The sequence below is a fragment of the Schistocerca cancellata genome, chromosome 3 (genome assembly GCF_023864275.1).
Source record: "Schistocerca cancellata isolate TAMUIC-IGC-003103 chromosome 3, iqSchCanc2.1, whole genome shotgun sequence".
Lineage (NCBI taxonomy): Eukaryota > Metazoa > Arthropoda > Insecta > Orthoptera > Acrididae > Schistocerca > Schistocerca cancellata.
In genome coordinates this window covers 21,076,644-21,092,723 of record NC_064628.1, presented here as the reverse complement: position 1 = coordinate 21,092,723, position 16,080 = coordinate 21,076,644, and the positions used below count along the sequence as shown (strand labels likewise).

Below are 16,080 nucleotides of genomic sequence, written 5' to 3'. Positions count from 1 at the left end.
TTAGAAATGACTGTAAAAAATGTATGTACGTAATTCTGCAGGCTTTCGAGGCCGTTGTCACTGAAGTTAAAATCTTATGGGTTATCAAGCCGCGTCATATTTCTACTAAAATGATCGACGTTTCGACGCCTCTGTTGGGATCTTCCTCAGGATCTTCTGGTGTACACTACTGCTAGAACACTACAATCACCCGATTTGAAAAGCGATACAACTTTGTTAATTACATTATTTAGCTTTTGTTTTTCTGATATGCACACTGCTATTTAGTGTAGGGCATAGAAAAATAGTTTTGTATGTGTCATGAACAGTAAAGTTCCTAATTTTCTTTAGAATTTGTAGCGATATGAATACGTTTCCCAGTTTCTAAATTAATGCCAGATGGGAGTTTGTTGAAGACATTTGCATCAAAATACTGAACTCTACACAGAACCGTAAATAAGCAGCCAAAAAATCGTAAACACCTGTACCACAGGTAGACGGTAATTTCCATATATTAATCAAATATTTGTGTTAAATTCTTTCTTGTCTTTCTGCATTAAAAGTTAGAAATTGTGTCCGCATATAAATAATCAGGAAGCTAAGTTCGGCAGGTTTTGCATTTAGCAACATATTTCTTTGTGCTAACATAGGGACAAGGGTTTTGACTTATTCTGCATATTTCCGCTCTCTATCATCTTATGAAATATCTTATAAACAACGCAACTAGAGTAAATGAAGTGTTTAGTCAGCACAAGCAAGATGTAATAATATTGAGTAAAGTAGGCAACTGCTTAACTATTTTTATTGCTGACAATCAACATTATTTTTACGTGAAGTGCGATTATCAGAATCACAATACCAAACACAAAAACAATTTTCTTGCGTACTTTACCACTGCATCCAGTGTTCAGAGTGATGTTATTGTGTATGCCAACTGAAGATAGAGCAACGTTTCTTTTTTCAAAGTAGCAAATTTCCTGCCAACTTACTAAGTTACATTTAGCTAGCGTAAACAAAATGATATTAACCCGTACAGTAATAGTTTATTGTTAATACAGACACTTTTTTAATGTATGTTAACTAGTTCTGCATAGCTTAAGGTTCTCTTCTTGATGTAATCTACAGAACATGATAAACGAATAACATATTCCACTTTTTTGACAGTTTTCTTTCATGATGGAATGTGTAGAACATGAATGAATGAAAAGATGAGTGGAGAGTTTTTATTTCATATTAATAAACAATTCATTTGCAATGGTTAATTTGAAGCATAATAAATTAATTTACAAAGGAATTGCGAACATTCAGCCATTGTCACAATCTTTCCTTTCACAAGTACGTCACGCCAAACAAAGTCCTCTTATATAAAGCTTTTTTTGAGTTTAATGAACTAGTATCTGCGTAAAAATCGTTTACAACCAAGGCAAGGTCAGAGACATGGCGACTGAAAAACAACAAGTTCCTTAGTGGAAGCTGTCTACAAAAGTAGCGATTTGAATCCAGCAGCATCGTGGTACTTTGAGCTCTCTTTGCTTCACTCAGACACATCTACTAGACGCTCAAATCGTGACCATTCTTGCAAACCCCGTCAGACTGAAACGAATCTCTATCGGCGTATTTCATCAACCACAGGTTTCTACAGCCCTATGGCAGGTCATCATATGAGATTCCTTGTGGCTGATACCCAAAGGCCTCAGAAGCATCAGCTGTAGCAATGCAGACGCAGGGAAACAGAAAAGCAACAGCAAACAGCAAACAGATTGCTGCGATACATTAGTTTAGGATAGATCTTATTTAATTTACACACACACACACACACACACACACACACACACACACACACACATATATATATATATATATATATATATATATATATATATATATATATATATCGTAATATTATTAATTCACATGCTTTTATTGGTCGTAAGAGCACAGGATTTATCGTCTGCTAAATCCTGTGCTCATGTGCTCATTCGAACAATAAAAGCATGTGAATTAATAATATTACGAGACAGGCTGCGGAGATTAATCTATTGTCACAGCTTCCAGCAAAGTAATATCCGAAAAAACTGTACAGTACATTTGAATTGAATAAATAACTATGAGAAATATTTATGCATTATGCAATAGAACGCTAGCCAAAAGCAAAAGTAAGAACGAATATCTCAGCAATGTTAACAATATTTCACCTGATTTCGTATACAAATATGCTACTGTGGTAGAGAGAGGTCCAACACTTGAAGCAAGAAACATAACACAAATCAAAGTAGTGAATTAATTCCAGTGTCAGAGTCGATGTCAGGAAGGTTATGGTTTAGAATTCAAAAGGGAGCCTTGTAGAGGTTAAAAAGACAACTTTTAAGTTTCAAAATACTCAAGTTTCCTAGATTAAATGTAAGAAAAAATGATGACAGGAGACCTGGGCTGCAAAACAAAAAAATCGTCTTTCACCACAACAGATATTCTTTCCCGCATTGTTCTTTGGCAGTTGGAAAACTGAGTGACCTGAAGTACGAAACTTTGAAACATTCATTCTAACATGTCTGATACCCTCATTTACACCTGTATCAAATCGATAAAAAGAAAAACCTTTGTCTTTAGTATTTTAACGAAGCGATTAGGGTACATACATAGTGTTTTTTTTGCAGTCCCTTCCAAAACTGCATTTCAGTAATGGGATCTGCTGACTGGAAAAATTATGCATAATATGGGTTGATTGAAAAGTGGCCTACATTTAAACAGAAAAGAGCATTTTATTCATAATAAAGAAAATCTTCCTTTGCTAAGTCGAGAAGTTTCAACCTTGGCTTCCTACCATAGATGAAAGTAGTTTTCTTACCAACTGGTGTTTACAACGCTCTTTGAGGTATCAGAAAGCATTTATCGTGAGCGGTCGTGTCAACAGTCCATCTTCGTGGCAAAAACGGTATTATTTTCTGTTACTGTTGTGACCGACTACAAAATGATTTCCTTTCAATGTGAGTCACTGTTCCCACAGGAGGAGCAACTCTGATACAGCACAGTTTTCCATCGCCTCGACATACACTGCTCGGAATGTAATGCATCATTTCCCTGAGGAAATCACACATCGAAGGGGTATAGATACCTGTTCCAGCATAGCAAGTTCAACATAACTAGAGATAAAATTTGTTATATGAGCATCAGAGTCCTTGGGTCTTCCAACAGATTTATGTACCCATCCCATCGCTTTGTACCCATCGACCTCAGATTAACTAGTTCTTAGGGCAGACAGGGCGTCCCTCAAGACCACAGCAAGCCAGAGGATCGTGATCTATGTCAATCATCCTTAGAACTACCGCTTGGTCTGTCTCTCATCTTGGCCCTTAGAACTTCGGTGAACTGAACTGTAGAGTAGAGATTAAAATCCCTGTCCATTCTTCTGTAATTCTCAGAGCAATAGCTTGGTACATTATGCATGACATCAGTTTCAGTAGAGCCAGCCAGAGCATAGGGTAGCAGCACAGTGTAACTTGTGATTCCCACAAATGGCATTTACAGAAAGCCAAACAGCATCCCTTGGGAGCTCAGGCGCGCCGTGCAGAGCGCTGTCGCCCTGACATGCTGATCATCTCCACGTCCAGGTTAGGGTCGTGTTCAGCGAGGGCCTCTCCAGACTCCGGGTCTCCTGGGCAGCGCAGAGTCTCCAGCAGGTCCCAGTGCTCGTGCTGTGCTTGTCCGCACATCACGTCCTCTGGACAGCGAGTTGCGTCTGTGAAGACCCACATGCAACCTCAGAACACACACCTCCCTTATTAAATATATGAAGATGGGATCGGTTCTTTCGGACGTGTCCGAGAGAACAGATACCATCGGTGACCATGCAGCTCTCTTAGAATGAAACGACAATGAAATCAAGACCTTAATCTGTCGTCAGGCGTTGATATACATCAAAGGGGACAGTTGAAAATGTGTGCCCCGACCTGTACTCGAACCCGGGATCTTCTGCTTACATGGCAGATGCTCTATCCATCTGAGCCACCAAGGGCACAGAGGATAGTGCGACTGCAGGGTTGTTGTTTTTGGGGGAAGAGACTAAACTGCGAGGTCATCGGTCTCAGGGAAGGACGGGGAAGGAAGTCGGCCGTGCCCTTTCAAAGGAACCATCCCGGCATTTGCCTGGAGCGATTTAGGGAAATCACGGAAAACCTAAATCAGGATGGCCGGACGCGGGATTGAACCGTCGTCCTCCCGAATGCGAGTCCAGTGTGCTAACCACTGCGCCACCTCGCTCGGTTTCGACTGCAGGGATTTATCCCTTGCACGATCCCGTGATACCTTCATTCCCAAGTCAATATCCACATACTACATTCGTAGCTCCCCTGCCCATTACACTCATTGCCCGCGGCAGAAAATCTTCGAGTCCCGGTCGGGGGCACACATTTTCAACTGTCCCCGTTGATGTAAATCAACGCCTGTCGACAGCTTAGGGTCTTGATTTCATTATCATTTCATTCATAACTAAAGGTATACAATGCCCTGCCAGCATTAGTAGAAACCTTAGTAACACACAACGATAAAGTGGTGATATCTGCTGTGCAGAAAACGGAGAAGTTTCTAAGTTATTCATACCATCATATGAGAAAATTCTTGCATTTATTTCCATCTGTAATTTACCAAATTCCCAGAAGTCAGGTAGTAACAACATAGGGTGAAATAAAGTTGGTTGATCACATAAACTTGGTTATAGGTAAATCAAATGATGTGTTTCGATACAATATTAGGTCACTGGGAGACCAACTGCTGTATGATTGCTTCTAACACACTTGAAGGGCATCTGCAGTAATACAGCTCCAATTACACCAAGTCAGAGCAGGTATAAATTCTACACAGAAGTGGTAACGAAAATTTGATTTTGGCTCTTGAGGAAGAATCGGCTGCTGTTCCTCGACGGACATTCAGACACTTCATTGAAAGTGTCCCAAGAAGAGGGCTGTCATAAAGGTGAACAGCGGATGAAAGCGAATCTGTACTGTAGAAAGAGGGAAAAGGAATGCTTTTCATGTGTGCTTGGTGTCAGTTGTATCGTACAGTGGATGACTGGTAACGAGGTCTCTAGAAGAGCGTAGCGTTCCAAAAGATTGAAAAAGGGCACAAGTCATCCCCGTTTTCAAGAAAGGACGTCGAACAGATGTGCAGAACTATACACCTATATCTCTAACGTCGATCAGTTGTATAATTGTGGAACACGTATTATGTTCGAGTACAGTGACTTTTCTGGAGACTAGAAATTTACTCTGTAGGAATGAGCATCGGTTTCGAAAAAGACGATCGTGTGAAACCCAGCTCGCGCTATTCGTCCACGACACTCAGAGGGCCATAGAAACGGGTTCCCAGGTAGATGCCGTGTTTCTTGACTTCCGCAAGGGGTTTGATACAGTTCCCCACAGTTGTTTAATGAACAAAGTACGAGCATATGGACTATCAGGCCAATTGTGTGATTGGATTGAAGAGTTCCTAGGTAACAGAACGCAGCATGTCATTCTCAATGGAGTGAAGTCTTCCGAAGTAAGACTGATTTCAGGTGTGCCGCAGGAGACCGACGTAAGACCGTTGCTATTCACAATATATATAAATGACCTGGTGGATAACATCGGAAGTTCACTGAGGCTTTTTGAGGATGATGCTGTAGTATATCGAGAGATTGTAACAATGAAAAATTGTACTGAAATGCAGGAGGATCTGCAACGAATTGACGCATGGTGCAGGGAATGGCAATTGAATCTCAATGTAGACAAGTGTAATGTGCTGCGAATACACAGAAAGATAGATCCTTTATCATTTAGCTACAAAATAGCAGGTCAGCAACTGGAAGCAGTTAATACCATAAATTATCTGGGAGTACGCATTAGGAGTGATTTAAAATGGAATGACCATATAAAATTAATTGTCGGTAAAGCAGATGCCAGACTGAGATTCATTGGAAGAATCCTAAGGAAATGCAGTCCGAAAACAAAGGAAGTAGGTTATAGTACACTTGTTCCCCCACTGCTTGAATACTGCTGACCGGTGTGAGATCCATTCCAGATAGAGTTGATAGAAAGATAGAGAAGAACCAGCGGAGAGCAGAGCGCTTCGTTACAGGATCATTTAGTAATAGCGAAAGCGTTACGCAAATGATAGAGAAACTCCAGTGGAAGACTTAGCAAGAGAGACGCTCAGTAGCTCGAGAACATACCTTCACCGAGGAGTCAAGCAGTATATTGCTCCCTCCTACGTATATCTTACGAAGAGACCGTGAGGATAAAATCAGAGAGATTTGAGCCCACACAGAGGCACACCGACAATCTTTCTTTCCACGGACAATACGAGACTGGAATAGAAGGGAGAACCGATAGAGGTACTCAAAGTACCTTCCGCCACACACCGTCAGGTAGATGTGATGTAGATGTAAATCTAGATATAGATGCAGAGAGATTTGGACTGATGAATCATACTTTACTCTATGGCAATCCAAAGGAAAGGTTTGTGTTTGGCAAATGCCTGAAGAATGTTACCTTTCATCGGGTGTAGTGAAGTACAGAGGAGGTAGTGTTATGGTACGTGGGTGTTTTTCGTGGCTAGAGTATGATTCCCTTACTGTGCTTAAGGAAAAACGGAATCTGGAATTATATGAACACATTTTACAGCATTGTGTGCTGCGTACAGTAGGGGAGGGTTCAGAGACGATGATTGTATCAGTAGGGCAATGCACTCCTGACATGGACTGGCCAGCCCACAGTCCGGACCTGAGCCCTTTGGGAAGAGTTAGAATGTCTGGTTCGTATGAGACCCTAGCGTCCAAGACGCACTATCTTCCCTCATTTCGGCCCATGAAGAAGAATTGTTTACCTTTCCTTCACAGACATTCAGACACTTCACAGAAAGTGGCTCCAAAAGTGTTAAAGCCGTCGCGAAGGTGAACGGAGGACACGACCCATATTAAAAGCCAATAATAGGTGTCCAGATACCGTTGATCAGATAATATACCTCCTCTATTTCTGTGGGCCATCCTCCTAGGAACCCGGTCATATGCCTTTTCTAGATCTATAAAGCATAGGGAATTGTATCTATGCTTTATAGATCTAGAAAAGGCATATGACCGGGTTCCTAGGAGGAAGTTATTGTCTGTTCTACAAGATTATGAAATAGGAGGCAAACTTTTGCAAGCAATTAAAGTTCTTTACATGTATAGTCAGGCAGCAGTTAGAGTTGACGGTAAATTGAGTTCATGGTTCAGAGTAGTTTCAGGGGTAAGACGAGGCTGCAACCTGTCTCCACTGTTGTTCATATTATTTATGGATCATATGTTGAAAACAATAGACTGGCTGGGTGAGATTAAGATATGTGAACACAAAATAAGCAGTCTTGCATATGCGGATGACTTAGTTGTGATGGCAGATTCGATTGAAAGTTTGCAAAGTAATATTTCAGAGCTAGATCAGAAATGTAAGGACTATGGTATGAAGATTAGCATCTCCAAAACGAAAGTAATGGCAGTGGGAAAGAGATATAAACGGATTGAGTGCCAAATAGGAGGAACAAAGTTAGAACAGGTGGACGGTTTCAAGTACTTAGGATGCATAATCTCACAGGATGGCAACATAGTGAAAGAACTGGAAGCGAGGTGTAGCAAAGCTAATGCAGTGAGCGCTCAGCTACGATCTACTCTCTTCTGCAAGAAGGAAGTCAGTACCAAGACTAAGTTATCTGTGCACCGTTCAATCTTTCGACCAAGTTTGTTGTATGGGAGCGAAAGCTGGGTGGATTCAGGTTACCTTATCAACAAGGTTGAGGTTACGGATATGAAAGTAGCTAGGATGATTGCAGGTACTAGTAGATGGGAACAATGGCAGGAGGGTGTCCACAATGAGGAAATCAAAGAAAAACTGGGAATGAACTCTATAGATGTAGCAGTCAGGGCGAACAGGCTTAGATGGTGGGGTCATGTTACACGCATGGGAGAAGCAAGGTTACCCAAGAGACTCATGGATTCAGCAGTAGAGGGTAGGAGGAGTCGGGGCAGACCGAGGAGAAGGTACCTGGATTCGGTTAAGAATGATTTTGAAGTAATAGGTTTAACATCAGAAGAGGCACCAATGTTAGCACTGAATAGGGGATCATGGAGGAAGTGTATAAGGGGGGCTATGCTCCAGACTGAACGCTGAAAGGCATAATCAGTCTTAAATGATGATGATGATGATGATGATGATGATCTAAGGCTTATACAGTCTGTCCCCTGACAGCAGTCGGGTATCGCCAGCTGCATACCTTCTCCAATGTCGATGGGCCTCCCCAAGACCTGCACAGCCGGGCTCCTGACTGCGGCCGCAGCGTGGCACCAGCGCCACAGAGGCCTGAGCCTGCAGTCGCAGCTCCAGGGGTTGCCCTGCACGTCCAGCCGCCGCAGCTGGGGCAGAGTAGCCGTCAGGCCCTCAGCGTCCAGACTGGTCAGCCGGTTGCCGTCGACCAGCAGGCGGCGCAGCCTGGGCGCGGCCCCAAACGAAGGCAGCTCACCCTCCAGGCCGCAGTGCCCCAAGTCCAGGCGCTCCAGCGCTGGAGCCGCTGGGAACGACGACAGCTGCAGCAGCTTGTTGCCACGTAGGTTCACCTGTCAGCCAAGTCGTGGCAGTCTCAGTAACAGTTTCGTGGGAAACCCTGTCCACAAAGAGGGACATGCTACTGGATACCTGAGGGATACAAAACCACAACTTGGCTCCGGAATAGTTGACAGAAGGCATAAATTGCAAGAGTAGACACAAATAAGAGCATGTAGATCAGATTATCAATGACGATAAGTGTGGTATAATTCAAAGATGAAATAATCTGCGCTGAAAAGGTAGAAAGATAGAAGTTTAATATATCGTAAATCTTAAGGATGTTAGAGATAGAGTAAGAGCTCAAACGCACAAGCAATGTAAACAAAAACAGCCTTAAGGTATCTGAGGAAGTGAGACGCAAAAAGATGACACAGTGTTCAAGAAATTGGATTCGCATTCCAGAGGACCAGATTTCAAATACCTATCCAATCATCCTGATGGATTTCTAAGGTGCCCCTCCATGGCAATGTCAGGATGGTACAACTGAAAGGAATATTGATGAATTCCTTCACAAATGGTTTGTCTAGCTGTAGTAGGCATCTCATCTTGCTTAATCAGCCTGTTGGTATTGGATTAATTATTCTATGAATTACATAATTTAGTATGTTTTACAGGCTAGAACATTTAACTAAGAAGTCGTTTAATGCTCGCTGTACGTAACACACATAACAGAAACAGGAGATTATTTACTGGGGGGCTGCCAAGAACATCCACTTTGATACAACTGACACCAAGCACACCTGAAACAGCATTCATTTTCCATCTTCCTACAACATACACTCCTGGAAATTGAAATAAGAACACCGTGAATTCATTGTCCCAGGAAGGGGAAACTTTATTGACACATTCCTGGGGTCAGATACATCACATGATCACACTGACAGAACCACAGGCACATAGACACAGGCAACAGAGCATGCACAATGTCGGCACTAGTACAGTGTATATCCACCTTTCGCAGCAATGCAGGCTGCTATTCTCCCATGGAGACGATCGTAGAGATGCTGGATGTAGTCCTGTGGAACGGCTTGCCATGCCATTTCCACCTGGCGCCTCAGTTGGACCAGCGTTCGTGCTGGACGTGCAGACCGCGTGAGACGACGCTTCATCCAGTCCCAAACATGCTCAATGGGGGACAGATCCGGAGATCTTGCTGGCCAGGGTAGTTGACTTACACCTTCTAGAACACGTTGGGTGGCACGGGATACATGCGGACGTGCATTGTCCTGTTGGAACAGCAAGTTCCCTTGCCGGTCTAGGAATGGTAGAACGATGGGTTCGATGACGGTTTGGATGTACAGTGCACTATTCAGTGTCCCCTCGACGATCACCAGTGGTGTACGGCCAGTGTAGGAGATCGCTCCCCACACCATGATGCCGGGTGTTGGCCCTGTGTGCCTCGGTCGTATGCAGTCCTGATTGTGGCGCTCACCTGCACGGCGCCAACCACGCATACGACCATCATTGCCACCAAGGCAGAAGCGACTCTCATCGCTGAAGACGACACGTCTCCATTCGTCCCTCCATTCACGCCTGTCGCGACACCACTGGAGGCGGGCTGCACGATGTTGGGGCGTGAGCGGAAGACGGCCTAACGGTGTGCGGGACCGTAGCCCAGCTTCATGGAGACGGTTGCGAATGGTCCTCGCCGATACCCCAGGAGCAACAGTGTCACTAATTTGCTGGGAAGTGGCGGTGCGGTCCCCTACGGCACTGCGTAGGATCCTACGGTCTTGGCGTGCATCCGTGCGTCGCTGCGGTCCGGTCCCAGGTCGACGGGCACGTGCACCTTCCGCCGACCACTGGCGACAACATCGATGTACTGTGGAGACCTCACGCCCCACGTGTTGAGCAATTCGGCGGTACGTCCACCCGGCCTCCCGCATGCCCACTATACGCCCTCGCTCAAAGTCCGTCAACTGCACATACGGTTCACGTCCACGCTGTCGCGGCATGCTACCAGTGTTAAAGACTGCGATGGAGCTCCGTATGCCACGGCAAACTGGCTGACACTGACGGCGGCGGTGCACAAATGCTGCGCAGCTAGCGCCATTCGACGGCCAACACCGCGGTTCCTGGTGTGTCCGCTGTGCCGTGCGTGTGATCATTGCTTGTACAGCCCTCTCGCAGTGTCCGGAGCAAGTATGGTGGGTCTGACCCACCGGTGTCAATGTGTTCTTTTTTCTATTTCCAGTAGTGTAATTTCACCTTCATCTGACCAGCAGCCTGCAGAGTATTGGATCTTTGAAACAGTAATACGTACCCTGCTTCCTGCGACAATTCTCTCACAACCTAAACTCAGTTAATATTAGCACTGTAATTTTTACACAGAATTAAACAGTTTCTTCCTTTTATTTACTGCCTGCATATTTACCAGCATATAATTCATTTTTATTCTTTCTTGAGATATTTCTCATACCAACGTCACCATTCTTCATACCACAGTGCCAGAACAAATAACAATATGTAACAGTACCAGAAAATTTAATGCAGAATACGTACATTTCTGACAAGGTCAAGATTTACCGCTTACGTTAGTGAAGCCATTATTTTGCAAATCAGTTTCACATAATTACATTTAAAACACAATTAACTTTCACGAAAAATTTAATTTAATACAAAACTTGGTACAAATAAGTACTATGTATGAGATTTCAGTGCCACTGTACAAACCTCTTTCAATCTTCTCATATCGGAAATAATGTAATACAGTCTTAACTCAGCACCCATGAACCATGGACCTTGCCGTTGGTGGGGAGGCTTGCGTGCCTCAGCGATACAGATGGCCGTACCGTAGGTGCAACCACAACGGAGGGGTATCTGTTGAGAGGCCAGACAAACATGTGGTTCCTGAAGAGGGGCAGCAGCCTTTTCAGTAGTTGCAGGGGCAACAGTCTGGATGATTGACTGATCTGGCCTTGTAACATTAACCAAAACGGCCTTGCTGTGCTGGTACTGCGAACGGCTGAAAGCAAGGGGAAACTACAGCCGTAATTTTTCCCGAGGACATGCAGCTCTACTGTATGATTAAATGATGATGGCGTCCTCTTGGGTAAAATATTCCGGAGGTAAAATAGTCCCCCATTCGGATCTCCGGGCGGGGACTACTCAGGAGGACATCGTTATCAGGAGAAAGAAAACTGGCGTTCTACGGATCGGAGCGTGGAATGTCAGATCCCTTAATCGGGCAGGTAGGTTAGAAAATTTAAAAAGGGAAATGGATAGGTTAAAGTTAGATGTAGTGGGAATTAGTGAAGTTCGGTGGCAGGAGGAACAAGACTTTTGGTCAGGTGATTACAGGGTTATAAATACAAAATCAAATAGGGGTAATGCAGGAGTAGGTTTAATAATGAATAAAAAAATAGGAGTGCGGGTTAGCTACTACAAACAGCATAGTGAACGCATTATTGTGGCCAAGATAGACACAAAGCCCATGCCTACTACAGTAGTACAAGTTTATATGCCAACTACCTCTGCAGATGATGAAGAAATAGATGAAATGTATGACGAGATAAAAGAAATTATTCCGGTAGTGAAGGCAGACGAAAATTTAATAGTCATGGGTGACTGGAATTCGTCAGTAGGAAAAGGGAGAGAAGGAAACATAGTAGGTGAATATGGATTGGGGGGAAGGAATGAAAGAGGAAGCCGCCTTGTAGAATTTTGCACAGAGCATAAATTAATCATAGCCAACACTTGGTTCAAGAATCATAAAAGAAGGTTGTATACCTGGAAGAATCCTGGAGATACTAGAAGGTATCAGATAGATTATATAATGGTAAGACAGAGATTTAGGAACCAGGTTTTAAATTGTAAGACATTTCCTGGGGCAGATGTGGATTCTGACCACAATCTATTGGTTATGAACTGCAGATTGAAACTGAAGAAACTGCAAAAAGGTGGGAATTTAAGGAAATGGGACCTGGAAAAAATGAAAGAACCAGAGGTTGTAGAGTGTTTCAGGGAGAGCATAAGGGAACAATTGACAGGAATGGGGGAAAGAACTACAGTAGAAGAAGAATGGGTAGCTCTGAGGGATGAAGTAGTGAAGGCAGCAGAGGATCAAGTAGGTAAAAAGACGATGGCTAATAGAAATTCTTGGGTAACAGAAGAAATATTGAATTTAATTGATGAAAGGAGAAAATATAAAAATGCAGTAAATGAAGCAGGCAAAAAGGAATACAAACGTCTCAAAAATGATATCGACAGGAAGTGCAAAATGGCTAAGCAGGGATGGCTAGAGGACAAATGTAAGGATGTAGAGGCTTGTCTCACTAGGGGTAAGATAGACACTGCCTACAGGAAAATTAAAGAGACCTTTGGAGATAAGAGAACCACTTGTATGAACATCAAGAGCTCAGATGGCAACCCAGTTCTAAGCAAAGAAGGGAAGGCAGAAAGGTGGAAGGAGTATATAGACGGTCTATACAGGGGCGATGTACTTGAGGACAATATTATGGAAATGGAAGAGGATGTAGATTAAGACGAAATGGGAGATAAGATACTGCGTGAAGAGTTTGACAGAGCACTGAAAGACCTGAGTCGAAACAAGGCCCCGGGAGTAGACAACATTCCACTGGAACTACTGATGGCCTCGGGAGAGCCAGTCATGACAAAACTCTACCATCTGGTGAGCAAGATGTATGAGACAGGCGAAATACCCTCAGACTTCAAGAAGAATATAATAATTTCAATCCCAAAGAAAGCAGGTGTTGACAGATGTGAAAATTACCGAACTATCAGTTTAATAAGTCACAGCTGCAAAATACTAACGCGAATTCTTTACAGACGAATGGAAAAACTGGTAGAAGCCGACCTCGGGGAAGATCAGTTTGGATTCCGTAGAAATGTTGGAACACGTGAGGCAATACTGACCTTACGACTTATCTTAGAAGAAAGATTAAGAAAAGGCAAACCTACGTTTCTAGCATTTGTAGACTTAGAGAAAGCTTTTGACAATGTTAACTGGAATACTCTCTTTCAAATTCTGAAGGTGGCAGGGGTAAAATACAGGGAGCGAAAGGCTATTTACAATTTGTACAGAAACCAGATGGCAGTTATAAGAGTCGAGGGGCATGAAAGGGAAGCAGTGGTTGGGAAAGGAGTAAGACAGGGTTGTAGCCTCTCCCCGATGTTATTCAATCTGTATATTGAGCAAGCAGTAAAGGAAACAAAAGAAAAATTCGGAGTAGGTATTAAAATTCATGGAGAAGAAGTAAAAACTTTGAGGTTTGCCGATGACATTGTAATTCTGTCAGAGACAGCAAAGGACTTGGAAGAGCAGTTGAACGGAATGGACAGTGTCTTGAAAGGAGGATATAAGATGAACATCAACAAAAGCAAAACGAGGATAATGGAATGCAGTCAAATTAAGTCGGGTGATGCTGAGGGAATTAGATTAGGAAATGAGACACTTAAAGTAGTAAAGGAGTTTTGCTATTTAGGGAGTAAAATAACTGATGATGGTCGAAGTAGAGAGGATATAAAATGTAGACTGGCAATGGCAAGGAAAGCGTTTGTTAACATCGCGTATAGATTTAAGTGTCAGGAAGTCGTTTCTGAAAGTATTTGCATGGAGTGTAGCCATGTATGGAAGTGAAACATGGACGATAACTAGTTTGGACAAGAAGAGAATAGAAGCTTTCGAAATGTGGTGCTACAGAAGAATGCTGAAGATAAGGTGGGTAGATCACGTAACTAATGATGAGGTATTGAATAGGATTGGGGAGAAGAGAAGTTTGTGGCACAACTTGAGTAGAAGAAGGGATCGGTTGGTAGGACATGTCCTGAGGCATCAAGGGAGCACCAATTTAGTATTGGAGGGCAGCGTGGAGGGTAAAAATCGTAGGGGGAGACCAAGAGATGAATACACTAAGCAGATTCAGAAGGATGTAGGTTGCAGTAGATACTGGGAGATGAAGAAGCTTGCACAGGATAGAGTAGCATGGAGAGCTGCATCAAACCAGTCTCAGGACTGAAGACCACAACAACAACAACTCAGCACCAGCACTTACATAGCAATGAACACATAACAGTTGCGGTAATTACGATATTCTGAACCTTGGTGTGGTAGTACTGACTCCAGCCTTGGCACTCACTTTACGTAACCTTTTTTTTCGCTTTTTCCTTTTTCTGCATCACAGTTCAGTTTCAAGTAACTTATTGTCAGTAAAAGAGGAATTTTGCGGGATACAGCTATGTACAGAGATATTAAGCAACTGTTCAATGAAAACTCTGGATGACGTGAAGTATTCCAATATCCCCTTACACGTCTTGTTTTTATGTTTAGGATCCCAGCAAATAATATCTTTGGTTAACCTACGACAGCAGTTACCATCTCTCCTTTACCGGCTGAGCAGCCCTCGGATTTTAATCGTTTTCGAATTAAAAAGTCGATGTCTCATAGTCATAAGTGGCTACTGATGACACGCACTCGTTTCATCCATATCTGAATCTTCCTTTCGAAAACCCTATTACGTTTATGAGAAACACTAAAGACCATTTTTCTGTTCTTTCATCGTCCATCCAGTCACTTTTCATAACTGCTTTACACACAAAAACTAAAACTCATTAACCCTTTTTGTGACTCCACTGATCATGCGTGCTATTTCTTTTTAAATGCATCGAGTAGGCATGTTTACGCGTATTATATTGATTTTCAAGTTTTTTTTTTTCAAACTTGCACGATTGAGCTCATCCACTCGTTGTCGTAGCTTATTTGCAGTAGAGGCAAACAGTATGACGTCATCAGCGAAATGAACGTTCCATTAGCGAATATTCTTTTTCCGTTTTTCTAATTTCAGGATCTGAAAACTTTCTCACGGGCCGCTGAGAATAGTGACGGGGGTATCTCCTTGCCTGACTGCCAATTCACTTCTGAATTTTCACTACCCAGATCTAAGGAAAGATTCAGCATTGACGTATATATTCTTGACTTCGCAAATATAAGTTAAATAAATGTCTTGATTATCAAAGATTGTTGAATCTCAGCCAAAAGCTTTCTCAAAATCTAGAAAACCCGTAAGGAGTAATTCATAGTCATTGCTCCATTTTACAATTTATTTGACGGCTTGTAAATAATCCTTAGTGCTTTTGCTTAATTATATCTAACACTTTCTGGGTATTCGTAGTTTTACCGAATAAGAGAAGTTTATGATGTTTTTGTGTCTTATCTGTCGTCTTTTTTAGTGAAGCTGAACATTTACAGTATCATGCAGTTTTGAGGGTAAAGCCAGTAAAAAATTATTTAGTAATGGAAGAAAGTAATAAATTTCTAAATAACAATCCATCTGTGATGTACAAATGGTTGCCCAAAAGAATTTTTTTGCTTTGTTATCCATCAGGAGTCCGGATCATTTGCCCCAAAGAGAAGAGGTGGCTGTGATAAGGTGTGGAGGACATAAAGAAGAAGTTACTATTAAGCAAGGTGTACGACAGGGCTGCTCACTCTCTCCAGTCTTGTTCAATGGATACATTCAGAGGGCAATAGATGAAGTTA

General features: G+C 42.7%; 1 protein-coding gene across 2 annotated transcripts in view; it reads right to left on the bottom strand.

Annotated features, from left to right (window-relative positions):
* Nucleotides 1-759: 759 nt before the first annotated feature.
* Nucleotides 760-16,080, bottom strand: part of LOC126176814 (insulin-like growth factor-binding protein complex acid labile subunit) — a 233,174-nt gene continuing 217,853 nt past the window's right edge. Inside the window, exons 5-7 of one of the 2 annotated variants that reach the window (XR_007535664.1) lie at nt 8,254-8,593; nt 2,525-3,715; nt 760-2,490 (exon numbers count right to left, since the gene is read on the bottom strand). Coding sequence is in view for 1 of the 2 variants with exons in the window: in XM_049923996.1 (XP_049779953.1) it covers nt 3,531-3,715; nt 8,254-8,593 (525 nt within the window). In the remaining variant the exon portion in view is untranslated. Of the gene's footprint in view, nt 3,716-8,253; nt 8,594-16,080 lie in introns of both variants that reach the window. The other variant, XM_049923996.1, reaches the window with a different exon arrangement.